This window comes from Brassica oleracea, chromosome C4 (assembly GCF_000695525.1).
Source record: "Brassica oleracea var. oleracea cultivar TO1000 chromosome C4, BOL, whole genome shotgun sequence".
NCBI lineage: Eukaryota > Viridiplantae > Streptophyta > Magnoliopsida > Brassicales > Brassicaceae > Brassica > Brassica oleracea.
The window spans coordinates 52,880,689-52,906,751 of record NC_027751.1 but is presented as its reverse complement, the minus strand read 5'-3'; the positions used below and the strand labels follow the sequence as shown (position 1 = coordinate 52,906,751).

The following is a 26,063-nucleotide window of genomic DNA, read 5'->3' as shown; positions in this document are numbered from 1 at the left end:
TGAGTCGAACCCGAGACGAGAGCTCTGCTCTTGTTCTGTTTGATGCTCGAGAATGGTGGACAAATTCTCGATGTCCATTGTTCTGAAAGCTTGCTATAGGTTAGAGTTTGTGAAGGGAGAGATTAAGATTCATGGGTTTCTGAGAAAGACCGGAACTTGATATGAAATGTAGTTGTTTTAGATTTGCTCGCCAGGTGTTCGATAGAATGCCGCAGTGAGACTCTGTTTCTTATGACTCCATGATTGATGGGTTCATTAAATGCGGATTAATAGAATCTAAGGAAGAAGAATACAAAACAATGTTCAACATATTTGTCTTAAAAGCTTCCCACAAGACCATTCAAAATGTCTTAAAAGCTCTTGTTTTACAGCCTAAGTACATCAGCTACAGTTACAAGGAGAAAATATGTTACATCATGGGGGGAACCTAAACAGATTTAAAAGCTTCCCACAAGACCATTCAGGAAGTGGTGATAGTCTGAAAGCTTTTGGTGGGAGTAAGCAAAAAATCTTGTTAACTGGAAACTAATAACTCGTGGCGAGTTTATTCAGTTCTTGCATAACATCTTCCATGGATGGTCTCTGGTTTGAGGATTCATGAGTGCAGAGAAGACCAAGTCTAGCCAGCTGCTCCGCCTCTGCCTCGGGAAAGCTCTTTCGAAGATTCGGATCCATGAAGTCTTCAGTCAGTCGTCCAGACTCTACAGCTTGTAAAATCATCAAATGGCTGATTTTGCTTTTACCACTGAGTATCTGCAGCAGAATCATACCAAAGGCGTAGACGTCGCTCTTGTCAGTGAACCTTCCTGTAGTTATGTACTCAGGAGCTAAGTATCCCATTGCAGCACTCGCTTTGAGCTTCGAGAAAACGATATCATCCGTGAAAAGCTTGTGAAGAGCGGAATCAGCAAGAGAGGGATTGTACCAATGGTCAATGAGAATCTTCTCTGCTGATAGGTTCTGGTGAACTATTGCAGGTTTCTTCCCATTTTTTCCATGCAAGTAAACAATGCCTGAAATAAAATAAAAGACAAAAGACTTTAAGTACAAGAACATAGTTTAGATAATGAGAGAATGAATCAAAAACTAACCTCTAGCGATTCCATTTATGATTGAGACTCGAGTAGTCCATTCAAGAACCTCTCCTCCACTCTCTTCCTTCACATCAAGATACTGCAAAAGATTACCATTAGGGACAAACTCGTAGATAAGGAAGCACTCACCTCTCCCTTTAGAGCAGCAAAAGCCTCTCAGCCTCACTAAGTTCTCATGCTTCAGCAATGTCAACATCTTCAACCCTTTGAGAAACTCCGATTCATCGGATTTACAGCTCGATTTCGCTATACATTTGATGGCTGCAACAGAGCCATCTCTAAGTACACCTTTATAAACCGAAGAGACGTTACTCTTCCCCAACAGATTAACCTCAGAGAAGCTCTGAGTCGCTCTCTCAATCTCCTCGAGATTGAACATAAAGCTCTCAAAGACTTCTTGAGACAACGCACTGTTGTTACCACTGTTCTGTCCTCTCCCTAAGGGATCCCAACCGTTGGCGTACTCTAAGCTGATCAACGGTGAAGAGCTTTTTCTTCTAGAAGCTTCTTTGAAGTTGTACTCGGTGCTTACCCTACCGTCTATAGCATCGAGACTGCTTCCTATCCTCTGTTTCCTTCTTCTGTACCATGTGAACGTTGAGCCACCGAAGATTGCAACTGCGAGTATTGAACCTATTAGTCCCATGACGATGCCTAGAGATGAGGACTTTGAGGCTTTTGATGAGCACGCGCCATTGTTGTTGTTACTGCAGTTGCTTCTTTGTACTACTGCAGACTCTGGTTTCACATCGTTGGTTGTTATGAAACTCTTTGGGTTTGTTGGGTCGGGACGGTTTAGGTTCGGTACGTTGGAACCGGTGCAAGATTTTAAATCTATGAACCCATCTCCGCATAAACCGTGGTTGTTTGAGTACTGGAACCCACTGTTAAGCCTCTTCAAAGCTTCAAAACCCAAAAAAAAAGAAAATTTAAATACTAAACCAAAAAGGCTGGTTCCGGTTCAGTTAAACCGGTTTGAAGAATTGTATACCAGAGTGAACGAAGCCGGAGAAGGAGTTGTTGCGAATGTCTAGAACTTGAAGCGAAGGAGCAGCAGCGAGTTTCACCGGAACAGGACCAAAGAGATCGTTGAAGCTCAAATCTAGCCTAGTCAGCGTACCAACATCGCCTAAACTCGCAGGCACAGCGCCGGAGAGTTGGTTGTACTGTAAAGCCAAGACAGTTATCTTCTTGAGAGAACCTAATTGTGTCGGTATACTCCCACTTAACTTGTTGTAACATAGCTGAAGCACTGCAAAAAAAAGCAATAAAAATTGTGAAATTACAACTTTTAATTGAGTTTGCATTAATGTTTGATTTTATTTATGTTTGATGAAATTTATTTTTGTATTTTGGTTTTAGTTTTCAGTGTTTTTTATGAAATTATATGAGTTTTGACTTAAAATTATGAGGTTTTATACGAGTTCTTGAATTTTTAAAAATTCAATTGATTTTTCGGTGTTTTCTCGTTAGTAAAATTGGTTTTTATATTTTGGTTTTGGTTTTCGATGTTTTCATAATTATGAAATTATGAGTTTTTGAAAACCAAAATTTATGAGGTTTTAGAAGAGTTTTTATTTAAAAGAAAAACCAAGAACTCTTTTAAAACCTACACCAAATTCAAGAAGACAAGAAGTAAAACTTTTCTAAGCTAATGTAATAAAACCAAACCTGACTCACTTAAGATATTTTTTGCTGCAATAAATGAAGTATGTATGAGTGAGATTAACTAATATAAGGCATGCATAAACAAGACTGACCTTGAAGATTGTCTAAGTTTCCGATCTGAGGAGGAATTTCGCCGGAGAGATTGTTGACGTTGAGGTATAAGTCGGTGAGGAGAGGCAAGTTTGAGATGTCTTTAGGAATCTGACCGGTCAAGGAGTTGAAATGAAGGTATAAACCGGTTAAGCTAGTGAGAAGACCGATAGAAGGAGGGATAGTTCCGGTGAGGCCCATTCCTTGGAGAGAGATGTTAGCTACACGGCGGTTTCCGTCGCAAGCAACACCGTCGAAGGAGCCGGGGGAGCAAGGGTCGGCGTCGGGAGTCCATGACGTGAGGAAGCGGTTTTGAGGGTCAAGAGAGGATTTGATGTCGAGGAGAATGTCGAGCTCTGATGAGGAAGATAGTGAAGGAGAAAGGAAGAGGAAGATGGAGAGGATGAGGGAGAGTGAGAGTGGAGAAGCCATGTTTGGTTGTGGAGAAGAGAGAGAGAGATGGAGAGTGGTGAAGAAGAAAATGAATATCTTTGGTTTTTGAAGCAAAATTAAATTCGTCTTCAGGTTTTGAATAGTTTGTGTTTGTTAATTTGAAGAAAAGGTTGTGGACCACAAGATGATTCAATCGTAAAAGAAAATAAATATATGTAATGAAATTATAAAACACAAAGTTATATATTTGACTACCTGTGATATCAATCGAAGTTTTTTATTTTTGCATTGCTCTGAAATGACTAAAGATATTAAAATAAGTATTCTTCTATTTTTTTTCTTGTCAACATTTTATTTTTGTACTTTATACGGTAAAGATTCCTTTTAAAGACTTTTTCAGAGAAAAAACAGTAATAGTTAGGCTAGCTTTTTTCAAAATTGAAAATGATAGCACTCTCTCTAGATTTAGTGGTAAGAGAAGTTTTTTCTTTTTCAGTGCACCAGCTACAAAATCGTACTTTGCTTATCATTGTTTTAACTTTTCATACATCCATTAAAGTTAGGGTTTACTAATTAACATAAATCTGTTTCAATAAGCGAATTCAGAAATGATTCATTCTACTATGCAAAAAAAAAAAACTTATTAATACTCAATGCAAATTTTACATTTTGGTTGAGATTTCATTGTGAGAATATTTATACTACTAATTAAGAAAAGGACAGAACTTAGATTCACCCCCTAGGGTGAACCTTTAAATTCACCCCACTCTTTAGCACCAATCAAATTTCCACATAGATTATTAATTAAAAAATATTAAGTTAAACAACAAATAGCTATAAAAAATAAAAAATACTAATTTTAACGACGCTGACGCTAACGCTTCCAGATAAACCCTAAACCCTAAATCTTAAATTCAAAACCCTATACCCTAAATTCTAAACCCAAGCCCAAACCCCTAAACCCAAACCCTATACCCTAAACCTTAATCCTAAACCCTAAACCCTAATCCTAGACCCTAAACCTAAATCCTATACTTTAAACCCAAAAAATAGACTATAAACCTAAACCCTATACCCTAAACCCAAGTCTTAGACCCTAAACCTAAACCTTAACCCAAACCCTATAGCATCTAAGTTTGGGGTTTGGGTTTAGGGTTTACCGTTTGGGTTTTAGGTCTAGGATTTGGATTTAGGGTATAGGTTTTGGGTTTGGGTTTAAGATTTGCGGTTTGGGTTTAAGATTCACCGTTTGGACTTATGGTTAAAGTTTTGGGTTTAGGGTATATAATTTGGGTTTAAGGTTTACGGTTTGGGTTTAGGGTCTAGGACTTGAGTTTAGGGTATAGAGTTTCGGTTTATAGTCTAGTTTTTGGGTTTATGGTATATAATTTGGGTTTAGGATCTATGATTAGGGGTTAGGGTTTATAGCTATTTTTTATTTAATTTAATGTTTTTTAAGTAATAATCTATGTGGAAATTTGATTGGTGCTAAAAAATAGCTATAAAAATTTTAATTTGAGTGGGGTGAATTTAAAGGTTCACCCTAGGGGGTGAACCTAAGTTCTGTCCTTAAGAAAATAGAAAACTAAATTAGAGTTGTACTTGATTTTCAGATCAGCGCGAGTAATACCTGATGACTATCTCATATGTTCACATGGGAATAAGATACAAAAATAAATGGAATTTCTTGACATTATTTCAATAAATTACTGTATTTGGTGCAAATAATTGTAACATAAATAAAACAAGAGTAGTTTATATTTTATATAGATTATTATATGATATAGAAAGATAGAAAGGCATCCAAGAGGCATGGGGTGAAGAGTACATAATGGGACAAAGAAAGATGATGGTGGCAAGTCAATAGAAGCAACATGTGAACATTTTATTTTACACAATTAATCAAACAATAGGTAATTTTTCTAAAACATGTGAACTTCTCTTGAGTTAGTGTTTTGCTATTTTCTTGATTTGATTACATAAAAAGGTAAATGGACCAGCACCTCGCTCTACTCTAAAGTATAACATGTGAGTTCACAGAAACAAGAAAGACATAAAGCAAGATAATAAAGCAAAAGGCTAGATGGCTCCTTCTGAATTCTGTTATTTCACCTTTTGTAATTTATTACTTCGTGGGTACTGGTGGATGGTATATTATACACATAAAATATTTGTGTGTGTGTGTGCGCGCTCATATGTCGACAGAGGGAATGAATTCATTGTAGTATGAGTGCAGCCGAGAATTATCGAAAGTAATGTGTCCATTATAACTCTTGGCTAGTGCAGTCAAGTTTCTAAATTCATACATAAACCTCAAGTAAAAACAAGTGATCTGTGACCAGTTAGCTAGCGTACATCCACTAAACGAAACATATTTTAAAATCGTTAACTAGTGGTTTTATATTCGACATGACTATTAATAATAATATAAACATGAATATAAGGTATAATAAATCTGTCACATATTTAATACTACTATTACACAATATATGACCCCAGCGGTAAAATTTGATAGTACATATAACAGTAATTCCTTTCTGTTAACTGCTATAAAAACCAGTTTATTTTTCTATATACCAAAGATTAATATGGTAATGTATAATCATCAAAGTCACTCCTTATACAGTATTTGAATCGTCTTCGTCTCTAAGAGAAAGGCCTCACACGTTAGCAGACCCAGCCTGTCCCATTTTGTATGGAGGCGATGTTTCATAGTTCATACGATTGTTACAACAAAAACTTATAATAATCATTATAGTTGTATATGTTGGTACTTGGTAGGCACCGGATTCAACTGATTATCATCCTTGTTTTGTTTTTGAGCAGATCTATATATTTTGTTTTGTTACATATCGTGTCCAAATGTAGTGGAATAATAATTAAAAGAAATTTATAAATATACGTTTCTTCGTTTCGTTAACTCAGACGTTGAAAACTGAAACTCATGTGTTTCGATGTTTTCCTTCGATTTTATTATATCTAAAATTGGTCCAATGCTACATACGCGTGCCAATTAATTACCAGATGTTATAAAATGCATGTCGACATTTTTAAATGCACTGCTTTATAGTTTTTTTTTTGTTTGTTTGTAGCTTTGTCACGTATTTCAAGTCGCCATTTCACATATGCGTTAACTCGTTAAGCAATATATGTAACCACAGCAAACAAGAACTCTCTTTTGGTCAGATACATCATACTCCTAATCATAAATATCTCCACTTACAAAAGTTGCATACGTAACCTAAAAATTTCACATTTCAAATTTCAGAAAATTCAAATATAAAAAGGTAAGATTTGATTATTTCTTTGGTTTCACCTAACACGGGAAGCAAATCTAAGTGGTGTCCATGATCGAGCACAAACAGTATGTAAGCTAATGATTACATTTTGTAAGTATTTTATATGTGAAGAAGAAAGAAAGTTTATTTCTTACATAAGGTTTTGTATTAATTAAGATAGTAACATTCAAACAGTAGTTATATCAAACAAAAATCAAGATTGAAATTCTCAGTCGTGGAAGATATTTATTTTTGTTCACATAGTTGATTTGATATTTGATTATCGTGTAAATGATTTAAATTTTTCAGCTTTGGTAGTATTTAATATAGTTGACCATGGTATGCCGTCTATGTGCAGTTCGTCAGATCGTCCCTCAGTTTGATTCGTAATGATAGATCAAAATCGTTCTACCTTTTTTTTTTTTTGTTACTGAAAACTTCATTAATAATAATAGGTAGGGGGATGGGCCAAATAAGGTCCAAGCTTAAGGGTTCAATACAGAAGATATGAAAAACGCAGAGATTCTTTTGCGAGATTATCCGCTTCCACATTCAGAGAACGAGAGATATGCGCAAAAGAGATTGATGCAAACTCAGTAGATATCGATCGGATGTCTTTCACAATACCGATGATTTTCTTAGCCTGAGTGATGCCGGAGATTGCTCGGATGAGCGTTAAGTTGTCGGAGAGCACCTCAAGAGAGCTGAACTCCAAATTGATCGCCATACACATAGCTGATCTGACTGCAGAAGCCTCTGCAACTAGAGGGGAGCCTATCGAAGCTTCACACATCGATCCTTTGATGGGAGATTCGAGTCTCGGACCCGAGAACACCCACCCTAGTCCTGCTACGAGCTTTTCCTTGTGCCACGCCGCGTCTGTCTTGCATGTCACTTGGTCGTTATCGAGATTAATCTGTGGGGGTGCTCGCGATTGGAATTGCTGACTCTGAGGTAGGTCCTTTTTTCCAGAGGATTGATTTTGTGAATTGGTCCATTCTCTTGCTAACTTAATCCCTTTCAGTGCTGTTTCTTCAGGAGATTGGTATCGTCCTTCGAAGATGAGGGTGTTTCTCGCCGTCCAGATGGCCCACAAGACCCAGGGGAGGATGTTAAGAGAGATTCCTGAGGGAGGCAGACAGATAACTCTCCTAAATTTGACTATTACCTCTGGGAAAATCATCCCCGCAGCTAGGTGAACTGCTTTGCTAAGGGGGATAAGATCCCAAACATTCTTTGCGTACTGGCAGTTGAAGAAACAATGCATCTCATTCTCTGTATCTTGGCATCTAACACAAGGCGTTGCTGATGTCATACCTCTTCTTTACAGATTTGAGCCTAGAGAGATAGCTTTATGGATGATGGACCAGAGGAACGTTTTCATCTTAGGTGAGAATTTGCCTGCCCAAATGTCTCTGATCCAGCTAAATTATCCTTCTGCTCTTGTTAGCTGTGTATGATGGTTGTGAGAAGTTACAGCAAAGTAACCTGATTTGGTGGAGTAAATGCCCGAAGCTATCTGGTGCCAGATAAAGGAGTCTTCCGCCCCCGTTGAGCTTGGCTTTAAACATTGTATCTGCTCGGCGAGGTCTGGTAAGAGCTCCTCGATTCTCTGCTTGTTCCATTTGAGTTCGAAAGTTGGTAGATCTGCCACCGTTAGGTCTAGGGCTGATTCCTTGATAGGTCCCATAGGTTTTAGGATCTTATCCAATGAGATCCAAGAATCCTTCCAAATCTTGGTCGTTTGTCCATTTCCTATAGATTTCCCTAGGTTTTCTTTCAAAAGGTCTCGCCCATGGAGTATACTCTTCTATCCATGGGAACAGCTCTGCGAGGGTGCTATCTCTAGGAAACTCTTGTTGTGGCAATATTTTCCCATGAGAATACGTGAAAAGAGACTCTCTGGTGCTGTAATAATACGCCAGGCTAGCTTTGCTAATAGAGCTTGATTGAAACGTTGGATATCTCTGAGCCCCAAACCCCCCAGAGCTTTAGGCTTCGTTAGTTGGTCCCAAGCAACCCAGCATATTTTCTTTTTGCCTTCAGTCTCATCCCACCAGAATCTGGTTAGTACTGACTGGATTCTTTTGCAGAGGCTCACCGGTAGCTGAAAACACGACATGGAATACGTAGGTATTGCGCTGAGGACGACCTTAAGCATTGTGAGCTTTCCGGCTTTTGATAACCTCCTTGCAGACAAGCTTACTGCTTTCTGTCGGATTCTATCCACGATAGAGGTAAACAAATCTCTTTTTCTTCTCCCAAAGTGCTCTGGAAGGCCAAGGTACTTGCCTAAGCCCCTTTCCTTTGTGATTCCCAATACTGATTTGGCATTCTCTTTGATTGCAGGGGGAGTTTTTCTTGAGAAGGTGATAGACGACTTGTTCTTATTGATCCTCTATCCAGAGCTTTTTCCATAGTCTGTGAGTACCGCTTGGAGTGCTTCGCAATTTGATTGAGACGCAAGACAGAAGAACATCGTATCATCTGCGAAGAGCAGATGATTTATTCTTGGACAACCTCGTGCCACTCTTATACCCTGAAGTAGGCCTTTCCTCCCAGCCTCTCTACACAGCCCTGAGAGAACTTCACCGCAGAGGATAAACACATAAGGAGACAGTAGGTCGCCTTGCCTGATTCCTCGGAGAGGTAAAACATTTCCATACACTGTCTCGTTTATAAGATAGGAGTAGGAGACTGTAGTGATGCATTGCATGATCCAATTTATCCAAATTGCATGGAAACCAAACCGGTATAGGACATCTGAGATGAACTGCCATTCGATCCTGTCATAGGCTTTTGACATATCTGTTTTAACTGCCATAGAACACCTTATTTCCGCTTTTGATGTCTTTAGAAACTGTCAACAATTTGAAACCAAAATCGTTCTACCCAAATACCATATAGTAGTATACTTTTAAAATATAACAAAAGTTTTGTAAAATAATCGAAAACAGTCTAAGCATGGTTTAGTATTTTTGTTGGAAACGAAGTATATACATGCATATACTTTGCGAGAGTTCATTATAGATTTAGTCACATATATTCGATAGTTAAATCTGAAAGCATTGTTTATAATCAACAAGTTATATCAAATTATACATAAGAAAATAATGTTTTTTTTTGACCAAAAAAAAAACATAAGAAAATAATGTTTTAATATTTATATTGATTAGGAATAGGTAAAATGAAATATTATAATGATATGTTTGCATCACAGAAACCAAGTTTTATTGGAGACCACAACAAACCAAGCAAGTCGAAGACAAGATTAAAGTATAAAGTTTTCACAAGCAGACACTATTTAGTTAATAATATTATCTATATCATTAAACCAACTACAGGAATTCACGTGACTAAGACAAATGTGCACTTTAGTTAACTAACAATAATCTCATCGGCAATACAAGTTTTCTCTTTTGCTTTCACGATTCTCCCTCTTACATATTCTTGCGTTTATCTAAACCTTTAATTTCTCAATATGCTCTTTATTTTTATCAATTCCTGACATTATGATACAATCAAAGACAAATAATGCAGTTAAAAGCATTGATAATTGCAACTTAAAAGACCAAATCCAACTTTAAGCATATGCATGATCACACTTTTCAGACAAAACTTGCAAAGAAAAAGATCACGCTCTCATTGCACTGGGCTTTGGATTCTTCTATCTTAAAACCGCCTTAGTGAATCTATTAGTGTGATGGTGGGCCTTTAGTTAAAAGAAAACAGAAAGATAAAAGGCCTTTAGTTTATTAATGGGCCTTTTCTAACAAACAAGGCCAAAAGCCCAAAAACAAAACGCTGAAACTAGGGTTTTATATATCTTCTTCTCTTGACTCGCAACGCAGCAGGAACTCATCTCATCGAGACAGTGAAAGGAAACCCTAATTTTTCAAGATGGGGCGTATGCATTCGAGAGGGTTCGTCAGCTTCTTCTTTATCTACTTGTCAAGCCTTACTTTTTTTTTCTCTTAATCTCATTTTGTATTATGCAGAAAGGGTATCTCTGCATCTGCGTTGCCGTACAAGCGTTCACCTCCGACATGGCTCAAGACCACGGCCCTCGATGTAAGAAAAATCCTAAGACTTTTGATTCTTTGTTGAGACATTAGCTTCGATTGTTGTCGTTTGGTTTCTTAGTTGATTCACTTAGCTTACTCTTAGTATTAAGACAAATAACTTTGGTTTTGTTTCACTGTCTGAAAAGTATTTTAATTTGATCTGATCATTAAATGGGCTGTATTATTAAACAGGTTGATGAGTCGATCTGCAAGTTTGCGAAGAAGGGTTTGACACCGTCTCAGATTGGTGTGATTCTTCGTGACTCTCACGGTATCCCTCAGGTGAAGAGTGTTACCGGAAACAAGATCTTGCGTATTCTCAAAGCTCACGGTTTGTGTCTTAACCCTTTATCACATCTCTTATCTATTTTCCTGAGAGAAATTTATAATTTTCATTATTCTTTTGTTGGTGAAAAAGGTCTTGCACCTGAGATTCCTGAGGATCTGTACCACTTGATCAAGAAGGCAGTTGCTATCCGCAAGCACTTGGAGAGGAACAGGAAGGACAAAGATTCCAAGTTTAGGTTGATTCTTGTCGAGAGCAGGATCCACCGTCTTGCCCGTTACTACAAGAAGACCAAGAAGCTTCCTCCAGTCTGGAAGTAGTAAGTGCACGCTGTTTTGTTGTTCTTTCTTATATTTTGTTGAGTAAAGATTCTGATATGTGTTTGTGATATGTGCTTTTCTTTTTGCAGCGAGTCTACTACTGCTTCTACTCTTGTGGCTTAAGAGCATGTTCATGCCTCAAGATCACTACTGTTTCTTTTTTTTGCTGTCTTATCTCTGAACTTAGTTTCTATGTTTCGCAGTACTTTTTGTTTTGTTTTGTCAAGTGAGAATGATGTTTTGATGATTTCAAGGAACCAATGTGTTTAAATCTGTTGTCGGAATTGCTTAATGCTTGTCTCTGTTCACACTATTACCGGTCAAAGTGCTACCACCCGTTATTGAAATCATGGCGTTATCAAAATCAAGGTTAAAATGTTACCAAAACCTTGCAGAACACCTAAACAAAAATCAGAAAGGTATTTGTTCAAATGAAACATTGCAGTGTTTAATCTAATTTACCATTTCAAGTTACATACGTGGAATTGAAATGAAACATTATCAAACAATGATTATAAATTATAATAGTTGTAAACTAGTTGTAATACTGAACAAATATTTGATTTCATTAACCAAAACGTTGCAAAAATACATACGTATGCAAAAGTCAGAAAGGTATTTGTTGCCTACTAGGCCAAGACTCAATTTTGTGGAAGTAATTAACAGGCACTACACCATCAATGCCTTCAGTCAGAACTACCTTATTGTCTGAAATGTAACGCAACTCCATCTATATAGAAAGATCAAAAGTGTAATGTTTGAGCCACCATAGCAAATTATTGAATTTGAGTTCTAGTACTAAAGTGCTTCTTCTTTTCTTTTCTCGCGTCGTCTCAATCCTCTGTTTTGATTGTTTAATTTGTAATTGCTATTAGAGACTATAACTTCAATATATATCCTCTTCCCATAAAAGCCCAATTTGAGCCCACATATCGAGATTATAGCTCGTTGGTATCGGTCCGATCATTGCAGTTAAAATTCTCAAGGTAAAAAAATTAGAGGTAAGACAGTAAAGTTCCATCCTCACATGTCAAGGTTGGGTTTAAACTACAAAGACAGGCCAGTTCAGAGTTTAGCTCACTAAAAAAGGGCTGGGGGTTAGTAAGTATGGCTTGGTTGGTTTAGTTAAGAGTTTAGAGCAATTTTGGTTTCGTTTTGGGACACTTCTAAAAATCACAATACGACAAAAAGCTCTTAATTAAGGCCCGAAACTGATTTAACGATTGCATCTCACTCGGTTTCAGTACAAGCAAACACTCTTTGTTTTTTTTTAATAATGTTGTTACAAGTGGCAACACACAGAGGTAAGAAACAGATTCTCACAGTAGGATCAAAGGAAAGGGTCTTTTAGTGCTTTGTGATACTTTCAAGGACTTGGAAGTAGTCAGGGAAAGTCTTTCTGGTGCAGCCAGGATCCTTGATGGTGACTGGAACATCAGCACAAGCTGCAAGCGAGAACGCCATCGCCATTCTATGATCATCATACGTATCAATCTCCGCCGGTTTCACCTTTGCTGGTGGAGTTATCACACAATAATCTGAACCCTCTTCCACTGTAGCTCCAAGCTGAACGCAAAAAAAAAAAAACCGCAAAAAGTTATGCAACGATTAACTTCGAATGAGAGCACGAGAGAATAGGAAACTTACCTTTCTAAGCTCTGTGCAAATGGCAATCATCCTCTCTGTCTCCTTAACTCTCCAGCTAGCCACTACATTGACCAAATAGAGTTTAAGCAACCATGAATCTTTTAAAACACGCTGATTCAAAGAGAGGGTTTTGCTTTACCATCTCTGATGGTGGTTGGACCGTCGGCAAAGAGAGCAACAACGGCTAGAGTCATGGCTACATCAGGCATTTTGTTCATGTTGACATCAACAGCACGCAAGTGCCTCATTCCAAAAGCATCTCTTGATGGTCCAGTCACAGTCACACTGTTCTCTGTCCATGACACTTTACATCCCATTTTCTCAAGAACCTCTGCGAATTTCACATCTCCCTTTGGGATTCATCACAAAAAATAAAAAGAGAATGAGCTTAGATTCTTACAAAACATGTTATACACAACTTTGAACTAATCAAATTTTATTATAAAATTAGTACTCCCTCTGTTTCATAAGGTTTCCGTTTCATAAGGTTTAAGGTATTTGCACACAAATTACGAATTTTACATTATTTAATATAATTTTTGTTTGATTTTGCTAATTAATGAATTAGTAAAAACTGGAAAATTTATTTAATATATGCATTGAAAATGTAAAATGACACTTTTAATGAAACAAAATTTAAAAGCTAATGATACTTAACATAAAACGGAGGGAGTATAATATTTGATGATTCAGAGTGGATAAACTACCTGGAGGCTAGTTGTTCCACAACCTTCAACAGTGACAGTTTCACCGGTAATGGCAGCACCAGCCAAGAAGTAGCTAGCACTAGAGGCATCACCTTCAACGTAAGCATTACCAGGCGACCTGAATCAATTTTGCCATTTGGTTAATCAGTCATTCTTCTTCAATCTAATTCTTAAGTTAAAAGAACTCATTACTTGTATTTCTGACCGCCCTTGACAAAGAAACGATCCCAGCTATCACTATGCTCGGCACTAACACCAAAACGTTCCATCAACTTCAATGTCATTTCAACGTACGGAACAGAAATTAGTTTATCAATGATCTCAATCTCCACGTCTCCAAGAGCTAAAGGAGCTGCCATGAGGAGGGCAGTCAAGTATTGACTACTGATCGATCCAGAAAGCTTCACCTGAAAATTCAAAACATAGTCTAATATATCAATCGAGAAACCATACAAGCAGGGCCGGCTCTAAGATTTTGGGGACTGTAGACGATTTATTAAAAGTTTTTCTAATTTTTTTAAAAACTATTTTGGGGCCATATACTAAATTTTTTTCAAAAATTTTGGGGGTTAATAGGCTAATGTTTCACTTAGTAATGCCCACGGCCCTGCAAGGAATCGAGAAAGATTGCTAATCACTTTCACACCAGACCCAATTCCTTTTTAAAGATCCATCAAGTAATATAACAACAAACTAAAAGATGAAATAATGTGAAGCAAAGGCTGTGATGAACAAAGACTGCTGCAAACAATTCATAGAGTAAATTGTCAAGATCACCTTTCCACCGGGAAGGCCACCATTAGCATTGACACGAACAGGAGGACAGTCAGTGCCAAGAGTACACTCAACATCAGCACCAAGCTGCTTAAGACCAACAACCAAATCTCCTATAGGTCTTTCCCTCATTCTAGGCACCCCATCAAGCACATAACTAGAAAACAAACCAAACTAAAAGCATCAAACACAAGATCAATTTCTTGACAATAACAAAAAACTCATTAACCTTACCTTGCGTTGCCACCTGCAGCTGTAACTGCAGCGGTGAGTGGACGCATGGCTGTTCCTGCATTCCCAAGGTACAACTCAATATCACTCTTGGAATCTAAGGAAGCTGGGAATATTCCACCGCATCCTTCAACAACCGCACGGTTGTTTACACTGTCACGCTCCACGTTAAGACCCAGCTTCTTCAACGCATCGAGCATGTAGCTGATGTCATCACTGTTCAACAAGTTGTCCACTACAGTAGTTCCCTATAATAATTTTTTAAAAAATAAAATTCTTCAGTCTCAAACCGAAAGATGCAGACTAGAATGGTGTAACATAAGCCTATAACCTCCAAAAATTTTGGAAAAATTTAAATATATATAGGCTTCTGATTTTTTTTAAAAAAATTATATATAAATTCTTACTAAATTGTCTATAGTTCCCAAAATCTCACAGCAAAGGCCTAACACTAAGCAAGTATATGTACCTCAGATAGAGCGGCAAGAAGGAGGATCCGATTGGAGAGAGATTTGGATCCGGGTAGCTTAATGAGACCCGAGATTTCTCTGATTGGTTGAAGCACAATCTCTGAAGCTTTCTCGGACGTGGAAACAGAAGCTGTTACCTTAACCGGGCGAATTACAGAACCGTTTAGCATCGTTCCACTCTTCTTCAATCCCCACGAAGAAGCTCGAGGCTGATGCGTCTTCAAGGAGACGGAGAAAGGTGATTTGTTTTGGTTGGATTTGGAGAGATTGGAGATGATAACACATGGGTTCTGCACGCCATGGCAGATTCTGCTAGATTGCGCCATTGATTGAATTTGAAAGCTTTTCTATAGAACTGTCGTCTCCTTTGTTGTTGTAGTGACGGCTTTACAAAGAACATGAGTTTGGTGAGTGGGGGGGGGAGAGGCACCCATCAAATTCTTCACCAACCCCAACTCCTACGATGGTGTATGAGTTTTTTTTCTAGTAGCCAATAATAATGTGCCACGTCTTAAGTACTTTATCCACGTCGGCTATTTCAGACAGCAAGTGGATTTTCTTATAGTTTTGGTAGGTGAGACTGGAAAAGAGCCTTTAAGATCTTGGGTCATTTTAATGGGCCTTCTAACAAAATAAACCCATTAACCACTAATGAAAAAGGGATATCTTCCAAAGTGCTTAACCGAATCGAATTGACTCCGGTTTTGTTTTCTCAGTTGTTCGGCACAAACCGAAATAATTGAACCAAACCGAACCGAGCAAGTTGATGAAATAAAGCAAACACGCTCGCAACTCATCCATGTCATTAAATCTCGAGTGTGAATCTCATAAAACTAGGGAAACTTTGTAGAACCTGCCTAAAGGTATAATAACATATGCAAAAAAAGGTATAATAATTTTTTGTTGGTGAATAGCATCGTTAACACGCAGCGCCAATTTGTTTTTTGGTTAAAAACCGTTGTTAAAGTGACTGACAGGCTGCAATTTGTAGAATCGCAACCTGTAAGGTCAGCACAAAGGTCTATATCAGGCACACCAGGCGTAATAAATACAATGTTCATCCCCTTCCTTCTCAGATTCTCCATGTGGCCGTAATATCCTTTATCACCCAACACTAAAACAAGACGTTCTTCATAGTCTCTCTGACTCATTCTTTTACAAAGGCTCAGCAGACAGTCACCTATGGAGGCATCTATAACCTGAAGTTGACGATATTTTGTTCCTGGACGGGAGGGAATCTTTGCATCTGAATCATAAACTTTATGGTAAACAATTTCAGCCGTGTCGGTAAAGTAAGTATTATGGGCTGGCTTGATTCTGAAGTGTTCCGGATTCCCAACAAAGATATAGAATTTTGGCGGTTTGAAGGTTGTCAAGGTACTCGTTTGCTCTATGGCCTTGCTTATACGACTAATAGCTTCTTCAGCAGATTATCATAATCCCATATGACAGTATCTCTGCCTTCTTGAGTTCAATGGTAGGGTTCTCGTTTTTTACACCGCCAATGAGACTGAGAAGCAGATGAATTGTGCATTCCTTCTGAATCTTGTAGTCAACAACAGTTCATCCATCTTCAAGTTGTTTTCCTTCAAAGATCAACCTATAATGATGGTACTGTGGAATTTTTTCTCTGTCTTGAATCATTGTTTTAACCCTTTGTGTGGTGTTGGAAGATAGCACTTCCAAAGTAATAGTCTCCCCTTTCAAATTGTTGACAAAGATCTGGAATGAGATGCAAAAGGGCAAAAGAAAAAAAAGGATGCAAGGCTATAATCAGTGCCGGTCTAACATGCTTAGATGCCTTAAACAAATTTTTAATAACATTTTTTTTTACATTTTTTTCTAGTAATCATATATAAATATATATAATAAAAATATCACATTAATTTTTGTAACTAATTCAACTGCATTAATAATCATTAACAATAATTTTATAAAGTTATAATTCTATAGCAATATTTGTTAATATTATCACCAACATTTTGACCATAGCCAATCATAATTTACTAAAATAAATTCTTAATACAAAATCTCACATTTCAAAAATAATATTTCACTTATATTTTGGTTAATTTTTGCTTATATTTCTATTAATTTTTACTTATATTTTCTATGATTTTCTTAAATTTTATATGTAAACATAATTTATATTTATTTGATAATAATAATAGTATTCGGTAAAACATCAGTGTTATTTATATAAACTTCAAGAGACAGACCATGAGTGACCTCAAGAGACAGGCCATGAGTGACCATATAAACTTCAAAATAAGAAGTGTCTTTAGAGTGAGAGCTATTCTTGGAAAAATCCATTTCACTTACAAGCTTCGCTAACCATCTATGTGTTGTCGAAGTTTCACAATCTCTCTAGTATGCCTTAAGATACTATTTAGAGAGAAAAATAAATATCTTTCAAAAACTATCTAAAAAATAAGAAAAAAATTAGCAAAAATTAATAAAAAAAACACAATGATAACGAAAAAGCATGAAGAGGCCAAAGAAGATACATAACATGTGTTGGAGAACATATATAAATCCACGAGCATTTGTTATTACTAATATGATAATTACATATATAATTTCACAAGCATTTGTTATTATTAAATATTCATACAATATTCATATTCGCAGACAACCACCTAGTATTATTGATTTTACATAAGGTTGATGTATAATAGTATAGATGTAAAATCTTACGGGGAATAAAACTTTTACTAGGTGATGATAGCATTTCATTTTTTATTTTTTTACACCTAGTATTAATATTATTAGCATATATGTAAAATCTTACATAGGGTTGATCAGTTATATGTGATGATAGCATAGTTTTATCTTTTATTTTTTTATCACAAAGTTTTGATGATAGCATTTCATTATTAGCAACCACCTAGTATTACTATTATTAGTATTAATGATAGCATAGTTTTATTTTACTAGATGATGATAGCATAGTTTTATTTTTCATTTTTTTTTATCACAAAGTTTTGATGATTGCATTTCATTTTTTATTTTTTTAAGAATAAATATTTTACTATTAGTAATATTTTCATTTTATTGATTTTAAACACCAAAAATTAAAATTAAAATCTAAAACAACCAATCAAGTTTTTCAAAAAACTAAAGTCTACTACAAAGTCAAAAACCAAAAGCTAAAATCTAACAAACCAAAATCCAAAAACTAGAAACTAAAATCCATAATATAAAAACTAGCAAAACAATTATCACCTTAGTATTATTTTCCGATATCTGAATCGGTTTTACTTTTTCGTTCTATCAATTATTATTGTTGTATTTTATCTTTTGCTTGTATTTCTAAGCAGCTCCACCTCGTATCGGAGATATTAAATATTTCTTCTTCACTAGTCACCAGATTATGTTCGATTTTTTTAGTGTTATTCTTTTTCAAGGTAGAACATCTCCGTATTATTGGGGAGTTGAATTGGGTGGGGATGTGTTTAATTAAATTGATTCAGAGTATGTAGAATCGAAGTAATCTCTGTATGAGAAATGTTCTATGAATACTTTTGAATCCACTCATCTCAGCGGATGATTCAGCAAAAGGCGTTTCGAAATGGTACAAGGAGCTAAAGCAAAGGTGGTAAAAAAGATCGGCGACAAACTTGATAAGAGACTGTAGCATTTCAGCATCATAATCTCAGCAATAGACACGTGTGGAGTCCCCTGGATGTAAGAAAATTTGTTAGTAGAATATAACAGGGTATAGTTAGAACTATTTAGTCATCCGAAGACAATTGAATTTTTAGGTCATGATTATCGGTAGGTATGAATTTTGGGTTTCTTAATTTTTTTTTTTGTTTTCTCTGATTTAAAAAAAAAAAATTAAAAAAAAAACAATCGCGGGCTACCACGTGTCAGTGAGGTCCGCAAACAGTTCAAAAATCTCACCAAAGTCGATCCTTAATTCCTCTCCTCTATCACCGATTTTAATAAAAAAGATGTGGTCCACCACCTAAAAACCCTTCTATAATGGCCTTAGAGCATGATTATCCGGGGTCCTTAGTGGGTTTTTTAGTGCGTGGGCCCCCACAAAACCCTTAAGAATCGGTTACAAAAACTACTAATTAAGAACCGATTTTAGTGAGTTTCTTACACTGTTCACGGGTCCCACTGACACGTGGCAGTCCGCGATTAGTTTGCTTTTTAATTTTTTTTTTTTTTTTTTTTTTTTTAAGAACTAAGAAATCCAATGGGTTTCTTAGGGATAATGATGGCCTTGCATAACATTAACAGCTCAGCTCATGTACAAGTGTCAACACTAAAAGCATTCCCAACAATAAAAACCTGTTAGGAATTCTAAAAGAAAAAAACAATTGATATTATACTAATATATTTACTTTTCATTTTTCTTTATAAAACAGAACTAGTAAATAGGTGCCACATATGTTTGTTGTACTGGAAATTTTTAAAAATTAATTAAGAAATTTTCAGTTTTCCTGTCAGGGATTCTAAAAGAATAAACAATTAATATTATACTAATGTATTTACTTTTCATTTTTCTTTATAAAACAGAACCAATAGATGACACATATGTGTGTCAATATTGGAAGAGCATAATTAACTTTTCAATTTTCTCTTTCTTAACTTTCCGTTATTTTAATTGTTTCAATCTTTCTAGTAATAAGCCATTCTTAGCTAAACGTGTTCAACCTTTCTAGTAACAAAGTGATAGGCATTTACATCAATAGCCCAGTCAGGTTTATCATTTTCAGCAGGCACAAATTAAACGCTTGATAGATATTGGATATTGTTTTAGTGGCCTACACAGCACAAAATATATATGCAATAAACTAATCAACAATCCAAGAGAGACTCTTGATTACGAACCCAGGTCCAATTAAAAGTGTGGTAGCTTAGGTGTTGTAGGCCTCTGCCCTTTCCTCAGTTTCCCTCTAAATTTCTGCTTTTCGTTTTTTGTTTGGTGATGGTATTGGTTTAAGTTTGTTTTGCCCTTTCCATGTACGTGGACTATTTATTACAAGTAATTAAAAACAATCGGTCAAAAAAATGTACATGTATTCTCATGCGTGCAGCTTGTTTATGCCTTCTTTCGTACTATTTGCTAGTGTGGTTTTTGTTAAGACACATGATATCTCCCAGGGGCTAAGCTAGGTTTTTTTCTTAACTGGATGCACAATAACTGATAAAAATAGCGTAGGGGAATCGAACATAGGTTACTAGGAAATTATGGGTGCAAACTTAACCAAATAGCCACTTCCTTCTTATAAGTAATATGTAAAAAATCAAATATCTAAAATATACTGGGTGCTCTTGCACCCATAGTGCTTAAAGTGGCTTCGCCACTTATATCTCCGATTATAACCCATCTTAAATTATCTCATAGTATTTGCTAGTTTATGCCTTCTTTCATACTATTTAAGCTAGTGTCGTTCTAACGATCTTCAGTCTATTATAGCTACAGCTGCTTTTTGTTCCTTTTCTTTTGCGTGCGATAAATTTAATATGTATGACATATATAACATATATGTGCAGTGCAGTGCAGCATGACAACATATCTATATGTATGCATTTGCAGATAGGTGTTAATTAGTGCTTATAATACGTATTATTTAACGTAATTACGGTAGTTGCATTCGCACAATTGCACCCAAAAAGAACATGGCTGGTCACAAACTAATTTTTTATCAAAAATGTATTTTAATAAAAAATCAGGTTATATCGTTTTTGTCCACCCTATCACTTTTGTATTTACGTAAAAATTGTCATTACGAAGGTGAGACTTGAGAGTGCCGAGTGCTATATTCATGTGCCCCTTGTGGATTTAGTAGAAAGAAAAGAAGTGTCCCTGTTGAGGTGAGAAATGTTGCCAAAAACGAAATTGTGTGTTTTAATGTTTTGTAAAAGGAATATTTTGTGAAAGTACTCAAGTTGGTGACTACCTCTACATATATTGATCGTATTTTATATTATTTTGAAGAAGAAATCTTTTTTTTTTTTGGTCAACCGAAGAAGAAATCTAAAGTTGGTGAAAAGACTAATTAACGTCCAAACTCCAGAGGTCAAAGTCATATCGTTATTTCATCGTCAGATGAAGAAGAAAAAAACATGTAAATTAAGTTAGTGACCAATAAAATAAGGAAAGCTTTTTTGGGGTCGTGCTTAAAAGTCAACTTCGACCAGATGATAAGTTGGTAATCTACCCATTGATTGAGACATGTCTACGTTTCTATACTTTCTGCTAGTTTTTGTAACTTGTTTCTTCCGTCAATGTTACGTGGGACGCAGAATCTTGTTTTGATCGGCAACGTTTCAAGAGTGTATTTTTTTTTATATATAAAGTGTAATTTGAATAATGCAAGTAAACCTTAAATGTAATTTGCGCAATCAATTCTGTTTTTGGATTCTTATATCAAATCAGAATTTTATAAAAGTCTAATTAAGTGAGCATTAAGGAATGAATATAAGCAAAGTTATGTTTTGTGCAAGTGATTTTGTAAATGTATATTTTCTATTTAGACGTTGACGCTTACTTCTTTGGCAGGCTATAGCCGACCACAGTCTATGATGTATATGGAAACCTTAGCTTAGGCCTTAGCTACGCATAATTTCATCATACTGTGTCCAAAGTCTTGATCACTAAACCTAATTAAAAAATACACAGATTGTCTTACGATAGATAGTTTTCAGTTCTTATTCATTTCATCATTTGAATGTTGACGTATGAAGATTTTTTTTAGTAGGAGAAACATATATAGCTGTGCGTTGCATGCATGTAAACCAATTATTCAACCACTTAATAATCATATTTTGGATAGCTATCTTAACATGTTTACCAAAAAAATAAAATTGGAATAAAACCTTTAATATACTTTGCTTTCAAATTTTAGATAACTGACCTGCAATCGCTAGAGTACTACGTCCTCTCAATTTGTTTTAATTTTCAACAAAGAAATATACTACGTTACTCAATATATTTTTTTTCTTAGCAGCTTAAGTATATAATTAGTTTGACATATGTAAGATTTTCACCAGTCCAGAAATTTCGTGGTTTAGTTCTACTTCTACCTAATAATTTCATAATTTATGAGCGTGGGAAGCAGAAACTGTGACCATATATGTTGTCGACTTGTTGCGTGCTTGATCGTTACAAACTAAGTTGAACCAATCCTGGTCCAGAAGTTTTCTTTTTAGTTTTGATCAGTATGAACATAATAAAATATTAATATTTAACTAGAGAAACTTTATGATGAATCTTGCTTGTGGTGAATCTGACTAAGTGATTATGTACACACAAAATACAAGAAGTTTGCCGATCCATTGTATATATCTTACCAGGATACAACATAAACACGTAATATGATTAAACAGATTTTTCAAGAAAATACAATTCATACATTTTCTTTTCACCGTTATATTCTTCTTTATTTTGTTGTCATCCACCGTTATATTCTAAAATACTTAAAACAAACAAATTATTTTGATTTGATGTTTTTTTTGGTCAATTTTATTTATTTAAAAAAAAATATTTATTTATTTGATGTTTAAAAAGAATTGTGTAAATGGCTGGCTAAATGAGTCGTATACTTGTTGAAAGAAAGCAGTGAAACTTCGAAGTTGACGCGCGTCCACGGTTGATTAGCGTTTGAGAATGGCGATTACACACTGTCTCTGCCAGCATATAATTTTTTTTTATCTGTTAGAGCATTTTAATGGACGAATTTCTTAATTGATCTTATAAGTAAAATATTTCTTTTAATTTATTTTAATTTTAAATTATAAAAATAAAACCAATAATTTTTAAACAAATGATAGATGGTTTTTCATATAACAAATTCTCTTCGTTTTCTCTCTTCCATTTTTCTACATTTAATATAATAACTTGTTAAGAAATTCCCATTCGGAATGCATATACATTCGATTGTGTCAACTACTCAAATATTACATCACATTGAAAATGATACGTATAAAAATTCGATTGTGACTAGTTAATTTTTTCCGACTAAAATTAATTTTAAATAATTAGTCAACTACTCAAATTACAGTTTATTATATACTTATCAACAAAAAATATTATTATTATATACACGTCAAAAATTATAGCCCAAACAAGATAGATAAATCTCAGCATAAAGAATATATGACGGCATGACTATTACCAGTCCATTGGTTGGTACTTGGTACAAAAATATATGAAATTACATTATTTGTTAAATAAAAAGCATAAAGCCACCAACACATCTATATAAACACATCAATTCAAGAAACCAATCTCATCTTCCAATACCTTCAAACACAAACCTCACGGTTTTCAAAACGTTTGGCCTTATAATGGCTTTTCGAGGTTATCTTCTGACATTTGTGTTCCTATGCATATTCTTGGCATCGACCGTTTCCGGGTATAACTCAAAACACGTGAAAGCGTGGTGCAGCAAAACTCCAAACCCCAAACCATGCGAGTATTTCTTAACCCACAACTCCGACCAAAAACCAATAAAATCTTTGTCCGAGTTCCTCAAAATCTCAATGAAACTAGCTCTAGACCGAGCCATCCTCGCCAAATCCCACGCATCCACACTAGGACCAAAGTGCCGCGACACACGTGAAAAAGCTGCATGGGAAGATTGTCTCAAGCTCTACGACTTCACCGTCTCTAAAATCAACAAGACGATGGACCCAGACACGAAGTGCTCTAAAACCGACTCTCAAACATGGCTCAGCACGGCTCTAACCAATCTCGACACTTGTGAAGCTGGGTTCTTAGAGCTAGGTGTTACCGATTTTATCCTTCCTTTGATGTCAAACAACGTCTCAGATCTTATATGCAATACACTTGCCATTAACAAAGTTCCTTTCAACTACACTCCACCGGAGAAAGACGGGTTCCCTTCGTGGGTCAAACCCGGTGACCGGAAGCTTTTGCAAAACTCAACACCTAGAGATAACGTGGTTGTGGCTAAAGATGGGTCTGGTAATTTCAGGACGATTAAAGAAGCGATCAACGCTGCTTCGGGGAGTGGTAGGTTCGTGATATATGTGAAGCAAGGCGTTTACAGTGAGAATCTCGAGATACAAAAAGATAATGTCATGTTGAGAGGTGATGGTAAAGGGAGAACGATTATCACCGGAAGCAGAAGTGTTGGAGGAGGATCGACCACGTTTAAGTCAGCTACTGTCGGTACGTATGGTTACAAAACAAAAACAAAAAGATAAATAATATTTTATTTATTTTCATGAGATATATATATAGGCTTTACTGTTTAGTTTGCCAATTGTTACGTGCATGAACAACAAGTATACGCGTCCTATATGTTATACAGATTCAAGCTTTTAGATGCTGTCGTTGCTTTGGTATTCAAAAGCATACGTAATCCTCTATTATTACTACACAATAATTTACAATGTCATGAATTAGCGTGAAGTAAATAAACAAATTATATGTTTTGACAGATAATCCACGAAATGACATAATCTATAGGAATTGAAAATTTTATTTGTATAACTGTCTTTTGCATTTATGCTTGATTTATTTTATATTATTTCAATAAAAATGGAAAACAATTTTTCATTTCACAGATTTGATGATTAAACTAAAAATAAAGTGAAATGATTTTGTCTTTTCCTTTTCATTTTTCTTCTAGTTTGTTAAATTTAATTACTAGCATGCCATATATGTTATGATAGTATAACAAATTAAATGATAATTCAGCGGCTGTCGGAGACGGGTTTATAGCACGTGGAATAACGTTTAGAAACACAGCGGGAGCGAACAATGGACAAGCAGTAGCTCTAAGATCCGGATCGGATCTATCCGTTTTCTACCAATGCAGTTTCGAAGGTTACCAAGACACACTATACGTTCACTCTAACCGCCAATTTTACAGTGACTGCGATGTTTACGGAACAGTAGATTTTATATTCGGAAACGCAGCCGCTATTTTCCAAAACTGCAACATTTTTGCACGTCGTCCACCTGGTCGCACCAACACAATCACTGCCCAAGGAAGATCCTATCCGGATCAAAACACTGGTATTATTATTCACAACTCTCGTGTCACCGCAGCTTCAGATCTCCGACCCGTTTTAGGATCCACCAAAACTTATTTGGGTCGACCATGGAGACAATATTCTAGGACGGTGTTTATGAAGACTTCTCTTGATAGTCTAATTGATCCACGTGGATGGCTTGAGTGGAACGGTAACTTCGCTTTGACAACTTTGTTTTACGGTGAGTTTCAGAATACGGGTCCGGGTGCTTCGACTTCAAGTCGGGTCACATGGCCTGGATTCCGGGTCATTGGTTCTGCCACTGAGGCTTTGCAGTTTACTGTTGATAGTTTCATTGCTGGTAGCTCTTGGATTCCATCATATGTGCCGTTTACTTCTGGTCTCTAAAGAAATATATCTGATTAATTCAAATATTATATGATGCAAGTTGTAACGCAATTGATTGGTCTATTACAGAGAATAAATATTGTTTAGTAAGATTGGAAACTCCCGTATAATTATATAGTAGTTCCATAATTTTGTTTTTTCTTCAATTATATTGTATTTGTATTTCTAAAATACATTTATTACATGATTATTTTTTTTTTGCTAAATTGTAAATTACATGATTATAAATTAAGGGATCTTCAAATCCACTATATATCAGTTATACATATACTTACCAAGACTCTGGTGTCTGAATGTCCTAGTGATTGTATGAGATTCACAATACTGCTGCCCAGCCATGTGTGTAATACTAAAAATAAAAAGTCACATCATCTGGTTAGTTTTTATGTACCGGATAGATCCATAGGATTATGATTAATCCGGAGTTCTTAGAGTGGGGTTCTTAGCGGAAGTTAAGAAACTGTTTCTTAACTTTTTAAGAACCGGTTCTTAGTTTTTTTAGTTAAAAGTTAAGAAACAATTTCTTAACTTCCGCTAAGAACCTCATCCTAAAAATCTCGGAATAATCATGCTTCAATAGCCCGTCTTTAGTGGACATTCCTCCATCTAAACACCAAAAAGAACGATTAGATATAAGAGTATATGAATCTCCTGAAGGAAAACACGGAGA

At 35.7% G+C, this 26,063-nt stretch overlaps 5 protein-coding genes across 5 annotated transcripts; 2 read left to right on the top strand and 3 right to left on the bottom strand.

Moving 5' to 3' along the window:
• Nucleotides 1–300: 300 nt before the first annotated feature.
• On the bottom strand, nt 301–3,360 carry LOC106343000 (probable LRR receptor-like serine/threonine-protein kinase At1g53430). The gene is made up of 4 exons (XM_013782093.1): nt 2,855–3,360; nt 2,086–2,346; nt 1,092–1,997; nt 301–1,013 (listed from the first exon to the last, which is right to left on the bottom strand). The coding sequence occupies exons 1-4, from the start codon at nt 3,282–3,284 to the stop codon at nt 526–528; spliced, it is 2,085 nt and encodes a 694-aa protein (XP_013637547.1). The 5' UTR covers nt 3,285–3,360; the 3' UTR covers nt 301–525.
• A 3,656-nt stretch (nt 3,361–7,016) lies between these two features.
• On the bottom strand, nt 7,017–7,838 carry LOC106339238. The gene has a single exon (XM_013778025.1). The coding sequence runs from the start codon at nt 7,836–7,838 to the stop codon at nt 7,017–7,019; it is 822 nt and encodes a 273-aa protein (XP_013633479.1).
• A 2,526-nt stretch (nt 7,839–10,364) lies between these two features.
• On the top strand, nt 10,365–11,506 carry LOC106339549 (40S ribosomal protein S13-2-like). The gene is made up of 5 exons (XM_013778379.1): nt 10,365–10,446; nt 10,522–10,594; nt 10,780–10,918; nt 11,006–11,192; nt 11,283–11,506. The coding sequence occupies exons 1-5, from the start codon at nt 10,424–10,426 to the stop codon at nt 11,314–11,316; spliced, it is 456 nt and encodes a 151-aa protein (XP_013633833.1). The 5' UTR covers nt 10,365–10,423; the 3' UTR covers nt 11,317–11,506.
• Nucleotides 11,507–12,391: 885 nt separating this feature from the next.
• LOC106343064 (3-phosphoshikimate 1-carboxyvinyltransferase, chloroplastic) lies at nt 12,392–15,452 on the bottom strand. Its single transcript, XM_013782190.1, has 8 exons — nt 15,022–15,452; nt 14,556–14,800; nt 14,325–14,478; nt 13,740–13,954; nt 13,548–13,665; nt 12,980–13,190; nt 12,841–12,902; nt 12,392–12,759 (listed from the first exon to the last, which is right to left on the bottom strand). Exons 1-8 carry the CDS (start codon nt 15,346–15,348, stop codon nt 12,541–12,543), a joined length of 1,551 nt encoding a protein of 516 aa, XP_013637644.1. The 5' UTR covers nt 15,349–15,452; the 3' UTR covers nt 12,392–12,540.
• Nucleotides 15,453–23,298: 7,846 nt separating this feature from the next.
• LOC106340622 (probable pectinesterase/pectinesterase inhibitor 17) lies at nt 23,299–25,408 on the top strand. The gene is made up of 2 exons (XM_013779469.1): nt 23,299–24,176; nt 24,708–25,408. Exons 1-2 carry the CDS (start codon nt 23,330–23,332, stop codon nt 25,391–25,393), a joined length of 1,533 nt encoding a protein of 510 aa, XP_013634923.1. The 5' UTR covers nt 23,299–23,329; the 3' UTR covers nt 25,394–25,408.
• Nucleotides 25,409–26,063: the final 655 nt, after the last annotated feature.